Source organism: Lygodium microphyllum, chromosome 18 (assembly GCF_053477565.2).
Source record: "Lygodium microphyllum isolate KBCC chromosome 18, Lygodium_microphyllum_v1.1.10, whole genome shotgun sequence".
NCBI lineage: Eukaryota > Viridiplantae > Streptophyta > Polypodiopsida > Schizaeales > Lygodiaceae > Lygodium > Lygodium microphyllum.
In genome coordinates, this window is record NC_141152.1 from 130,212,705 (window position 1) to 130,219,699 (window position 6,995).

General features: G+C 41.6%; 1 protein-coding gene across 1 annotated transcript; it reads left to right on the forward strand.

Moving 5' to 3' along the window:
- Positions 1 to 577: 577 nt before the first annotated feature.
- LOC148021377 (uncharacterized) lies at positions 578 to 3,761 on the forward strand. The gene has a single exon (XM_087699234.1). The coding sequence runs from the start codon at positions 825 to 827 to the stop codon at positions 3,324 to 3,326; it is 2,502 nt and encodes an 833-aa protein (XP_087555360.1). The 5' UTR covers positions 578 to 824; the 3' UTR covers positions 3,327 to 3,761.
- The last annotated feature ends 3,234 nt before the right edge of the window (positions 3,762 to 6,995 follow it).

Genomic DNA, 6,995 nt, shown 5'->3' on the forward strand with positions numbered 1-6,995 from the left:
ACGTGCCCAATAAAATGTCATTTCTTTCTAACCTATCAATGCTCTTGTGAACCTCTATCACCTTTCTTTTCATACAAGAATGAATCATACCCATTGTTTTTACAAGGATGCAAATACATGAAACTCACTAAAATATCAATCATGGTGGTCTTAAAATCTTTGGCTTGAATAAATTAAGGAGTTTGTGACCTTAAAACTTCACTTTCTCCCAAATCTAGAAAGTCCCCCAAGTAAAATGCAAATTTGTGTGGAGTCGTCAAGAGTCAAGCATAGCTTTCTCTAGAATGTATATATGGCGTGAAGAGATTTAGACCTAATTATCAACCGCTACTTACAAGACTAAGGCCAAACATTACATATTAGTTGCGATGATAATGATCTACTAATTAACCACGGATCACAAAATGGAGGTCAAACATTAGATAGCTAGTTACAAGTGACAAGCACGAGATTGACAGGGTCGACAAACAACAAAGCAAGTTGAGACACGAAAGAGTTGGCGTGCAGATTACGGAACAATATCCGTCGGGCACTTCCACCATCATCATCATTATAATCAAATACATTACCCAAGCAACCAGAGAGGCAACAAACCCCCATAGGCACATTAACCGCTCTGATCCCTGCAAGATTCCCTGCAATCATTAATTGATAATTCCATCTTCTCATTTGTTTAACTATTGATTCCCTGCAAGATTGTTGCCCATTAATTGCAATCTATTCCCTCTTCTCCATTTGTTTATTGCCATTTATTGTCATCAGCCCGAGGCTTGGGGAAGCTGCCACAGCTTACATTAATCCTGCGGATCTGTTTATCAATCCTCATGAACCAAGATAATAATGTTAAGCCCATCGATGATACCCATCACAGTGATACTTACCCACTCATTAATAGGCTCAGCTATTTCAAGGACGACGTGCCCAGACAAGTGCACCCAAATGATAGATTTGTGATGATAACGAGCACAAATATGCATCCCCGTGGCAATCAGATACCTGGCGCTGAAGTATCTCGTCTTGCAGATGATGATGATGATGATTATGATGATGACGATGAAGTGTGTAATACAATTGGGCAGGTGATTAAATGGGATGAGTCTCCACGTCCAAGCATTGATGCTCCATTAGATACCAGTCAGGATGATGATGAAGTCGGAAGCTCAGACGGGCCATCAACCCCATCATCATCTGCTAGTGTTGGTGATTGTTCTCCATCATCAGCAATGGTACAACATCATGAGCAGCAGGGACTGATCAAGCTGAAGGAATTTAAAGTGCTAGGCATGGCAGTGTGGTCATGCGTGAGATTTCAACGCATTCACCTGATGATCAGAACTCGAGTACTGCAGGGCGTTATAAGTAACCCCTCTAGCCGCTTTCGAGTTTGTGTATATGTTATAATTTCCATCATCAGGTTGAGAATCACCTTGCCTCAACTAAAGAAGCTGAAACAACTGTACTTAAAACACCTTAGACTGCAGGCCGCAAATGCGTTGAAATGCAGTGAGTATGGCCTCCAGCAGGTCTTCCGGTCACGTGCTTCTGCAGTCTTCTTTTGCAGTACTCTGGCTCATAATCTTCATAAACAGCACACTCTATGCTCTCCTCTAAATGTGGCCCAGGATATCATTTTGCAGACATCTAAAGTGAGGCTTGATCAGGCCCTTAACCGTGGCAAGTGTAAGGTCTTGTTGCAGGTCTTCTCCTCCATTTCAATCTACCTTGATGCAGTAAGATTTGGTTTTGACGACATCCAACTTGTCAATAATAACGTCTATGACAACACAGCTACTAAGAAGAAGTGGCAAGAGGGCCTTTCTGCCTGCTACTATGCTCTCAAAGAACTCTGCAGGTGGTTGCTGCTGTGCAAGCAGTATGTCCTGGATTGCACTGGTTATCTTCCATCCCGCAAAGTGTTTGCTAAGCTGGAGAGCGAGGACACAATCAAGTTTCTCATAGTGGACTTGACCAAATGCTTCGATTTGCTTAAGGTGAAGGTGGAGGCATGGATCAGAGATGTCTGGCAAGATGAACCTGATTCAATCAAGCAATTTGGCTCAGATCCTGCTTTGATTATGAACTGCAGCATGCAGCCACCTGGATTGTTTGTGGGTTATTTTCTTCACCTTCAAGCACAAAAAGACCGGTCACTTGTGCTTGCAGAATTAAAGCAGCAGCATAAGAGGCCATACAACAATTGGGCGAGATTCATCAATTGGATGAACAAGCTCACGGCTGCGGAGGAGTCGGCTCTCGCCCAGCATCTTCTTGTGAGGCTCAGTTATGATATGAAGAAAGAAGACCAGGCATTGGAGTTCCTGAAGAAAGGACTGCATGTGGACAGGAACCGAGTGAAAGTGGTCAGGTTCTTGGGTGCAGGTACATATGGCAAAGTGGAAGAAGTAGTGTGCTTTGGTGAGAGGTATGCAATGAAGACGATCAAAGGACTGAACAAGATTGAGAATGTGAACGAAGCCATCATACAAGCGCGACTGCACCACCCAAACATCCTGAAGCTCATATGGTACACAAAAGATTATGAATCAGTTAACAGCTTGTCCTTGCTGATTGAGATGATGGGCTGTGATTTGGAGACATTTATTGAGCAACAAGTCCGCAGCATCAAGGGGCGTTTGTTCAACTATCCCCTTGTAGCTCTAGATATCATCATACAGATAGCTGAGGCCATGAGGTATCTGCATAGCCAGGGAGTCATGCATCGGGATCTCAAGGCAGCCAACATACTCGTGGACTATGGTTGGAGCCCGGATGCATTGAAGGAGGGGTACATTCATGTCAAGGTGGCTGACTTCGGCTTGGCCAAGGCCAAACAGGTGGGAGCGCAGTCTATGCACACACGCAAGGTGGGCACTAAGTATTGGAGGGCACCTGAGGTCTTTTTCCCCGACTATTACATCACTAGACCACCCTCATCTTATACTTCAGGTCATCATGATGACAGCTATGGTTGCCTTGATGACGCTCAAAGGCAAGGCAATCCTACAATTACTGATGCAGGAGCATCAGAGTTAAGTGAGGGGCTCGCCAAATACTCGTTTTCCGCAGACGTCTACAGCTTCGCCATGACCTGCTTCGAGATTCTCTCAGGAAAGAAGCCTTTCGCTGATGCTCCCACTGCTGGTTGGAAGGAGAGGATAGTGAAGCTCCAGGAGAGGCCCATCTTACCAGTGGACGTTCATCCCAGGTTGAAGCAGCTCATCCATCAATGCTGGGATGGCATGCCGGAGAACCGCCCATCTTTTGAGGTTATCTGTGCAGAGCTGGAACATATAAAACATGACCTCCTTTTTGGAAGGTCGTATTAGCGCTATCCCAGTGGCAGTGGCAAAACATTCTGCACTGCAGCACAATGCTCAACCTCGGTACAATAGCACAATCATGCACAACCTGTTCAACTGCACCACTGTATATACGCCTGTGCGTGCTAGCTGCACACTACAATTCAAAGTACTGATGCAATAAACTACATCAAACCACCATCCAAGGATGGGATCTGCAGAGCATTACATTACCTAGTAAGGCGAAGGAACTCCCCAAGGCATAACTCGACTCGAGCCATCACATATGGAGATTGTCGAATCATTGGGAAACCTCCTTAATCCAGTTAAGTCCAGCTTTCTCCACAAAACACATTGTCTGTCCAATATGTGACATTAGCTTACCAATATAACTTCCTTGTCTTTTACTCGAGCTATGCGAGATAGACTTCAAATTTATATTATACTTTTTTGTGGACGTGGCATTTATGGAACCTATCATCTGAGAAATATTTACTCCTTTCATAAAATTCATTAGTTTTTTCACATTCAACTAAGCATTTCCTATGAATAGGCGATATTTGTTCCATTTGTTGCACATCATTATTTAATTTAGATTCTTGATCTTCTAAATACATCTCTAGAAGTAAAATTTCTTCTAGATAGTGCCTCTCCTTATATTGGAATTTTGACTTTTCTTTTTGTAACTTCATTCACAGTTGTCATCAGTGCTGCCTCATGCTCGATTTCCAAAGCCTCATTTAATTATCTGATTATCCTATCATAATTACCATGACATTCATTAAAAGTTTGTGCAAATCTATTTAAGGCTAGGGATGGGTCATCTCTATCATTATGTAATATAAGTTGTTGTAAAGGTTTGCAACTATCCCTGTTTCTTCTCTCTCTTTCTTTCTTTTCTAACTGACGATAGTAAGATCTTTTAGCAACAAATGGAAGTTATTAGAACCCAAAAGGCAGAATATTTACCTCGTAAAGAATTGTTGTAACTAAACTTTCCTCGGATTCTTCATGATCATTCTCAATAGTATCGACTTCCTCCATAGTTACTGAGGACCTTGTTGAATTTCCATCTAGGTCGGATGTTCATGCCTCATCCTCTTCTTCTTCTAAATCATTAGGGGAAAAGGTTTCCGATTTATTATATGCAAAAAATGCATCCCCAAGGTCACCTTCTTCCTCATCTTTAAAGAATCCAGGACATATTTCGAAAAATGAATCATTCAAATCATAGATTACATCCTCAGGATTTTTATCCTCCTTTACTAAAACCATTAAACAATATTTCCTTTGATCAACAACTCCATAGTCTTGATTTGTAAGGAAGAAATTTCGGCTTTTTTGAAGGTTCTAAGGCCTAAGAGACATGTGTTTAAAGTAGCCTATAAGCACTTGCATTGGAAATAAGTATTTTTTGATAGAAGTCTATTGTTTAATACATTTTTCATTATTTTTTAAAAAAGGTCTAAGTGGAATGCCAAGTTGAAAGAAAAGAACAAGTTCAAGAGAAATACATCTCCAAGCCATCCTTACTATATATTAAGGGGAGGTCGGGGACTGCTGCCACGTGGCAGCCCCAACCCCCCCTTCGCTTTCCGTGGGGGGTGCCACGCGTTCGGCACCCCTCGCTCACCCGCGATTCAGGCGTCGGCTCCTCGGCTGCGTGGCGCCTCCCGTCCCCTCTCCTCCGAATCGGCTCCTCGGCTTGCGTGGCACCCGTCGCCCCCTCTCCTGCGAATCAGCTCCTCGGCCTACATGGCGAGCTTGAGCTGTGTGGCGAATTGGGATCTTCGGGTGTAGCAGCCAGCTCTATATAAAGAGCTGCTGCGAGTATCGTCTGCAACTGTGCGACTGCTGCGAGTATCCACGTCTGCCATTGCTGGCAGCGACTGCTGCGACCGACTTCAGCGAGCGACTGCTGCAGGTATCTCATTATCCTCTGCCTATACTAAACTCCTCATCATGTAGAGAGTGAAAGAAATAAAATTTCACTCAGCTCAACCTCCATAGCACGCGCGCACACACATACACACACACACACGTAGGTATACATACTCACCTTCCCTTTCAATGCATGTTGTCATGACATACTGAGATAGATTGGTAAATTTAAATTCACAATGCATGCTCCTCAAAAAGAAAGAGGGGATCTGGGAGGAAAAGTTTTTATTAAAAGAACGTAAAAAAATATTTTATGTGTAGAGGCATTGTTTGAGTGCCGCATAAGATAGGAGTTAGATTAGCTAGATCCATACATTAAAAAAATATTCTAGGTTTGGAATCATTGTTTGAGTGCCACATAGGGTAGGAGTTAGGTTAGGTAGATTCGTATATTATAATGTAATAGAGGTATGGAGTCATCATTTGAGTGCCATATAAGATAGGAGTTAGGTTAGTTAGATCCATACATTATAATGTAATAGAATATTATACCATAATATAATAAGAAAATTAAATTTAAGTACTATCTCGAGCTTGGAGTCATCATTTGAGTGCCACATAGGATAGGAGTTGGATTAGGTGGATTTGTACATTATAATATATAATAGATGTTTTGAGTCATTGTTTGAGTGTCACATAGGATAGGAGTGATGTTAGGTAGATCCAAACATTATAATTTAAGAGAGATTTGGAGTCGTTGCCATTTGGAGTGCCACATAGATTGCTATTCAAGGGTCTATAATAATGTTTTAAAACAAGTTATTTATGCTTCATATTCTCCAAGAATAGGATATGCTTTTCACAAAAAAAGCAGTATCTTGCAGCAAAGGGATAGTTTATAGTTAGATGCTGCACATTAGAGCCACTACCACACTAAATTCGTACATGCCTAGAGAAAACTTAGCTTACACCAATTTTTTGCGTTCCTCAAACACAATGATTCCAACACACACACATCTTTTTTTTTGTTTTTTGAAGATGGTCTTTGTTTTCAGCAGAGAGAGGGAGAGACCCCTACTCCATAATAGAATTTTTTAAGGGGGTGGAGCCACAGAGAGAGAGAGAGAGAGAGAGAGAGAGAGAGAGAGTAGCTTGAGTACAGCTTACCTAATCACTTTTTCTCCTTGCACCAACCTATCACTCACCTCAACCTCCTTGGTGAGTCCTTTTGTGTAATGGTAGCCATTTCTATAACTTTCTTAAATAGGTCAAAGTTCAAAATAGCAAATGCATCTTTCATAACTAAAGATTTGTGCTACATTAAAGTCTTTTGATATGAAAGTGTGTTAATATTATTTCTTAATGTGTTTATGCGTGTTATTAATTAATGTGTTATGTGTGTCATTACATTGTTAAGGTGTATTACATGTTTTAAGTGTTTGATTAATTAATGTGTGTATGTGTTTTAGTATAAAAAATGTGTGATAACATTGTTATGTTTATGTTAATAGTATGTCACTACAAGATATAGGCCTTATACCGACGTTTAAAGCGACGAAAATACAAACAACAAAATTTGCCCCCGTCGTCGCAAAAAGCGTCGTTATTAACGATGCCATAGAAACGTCGGTATTGGCGTTGCTATTAGCGTCGCTATTGGTGTCACCATCAGCGTCGCATTTGCGACGCCAATAGCGATGCCAATAGCGACGCTAATCCTGACGTTTTGTGACGCGTATAGCGATGGCAATAGCGACGCGAGCAGTAAAATTTACGACGCTAAAAGCGACGGTAACAGGGATAAAAAAAAATTTG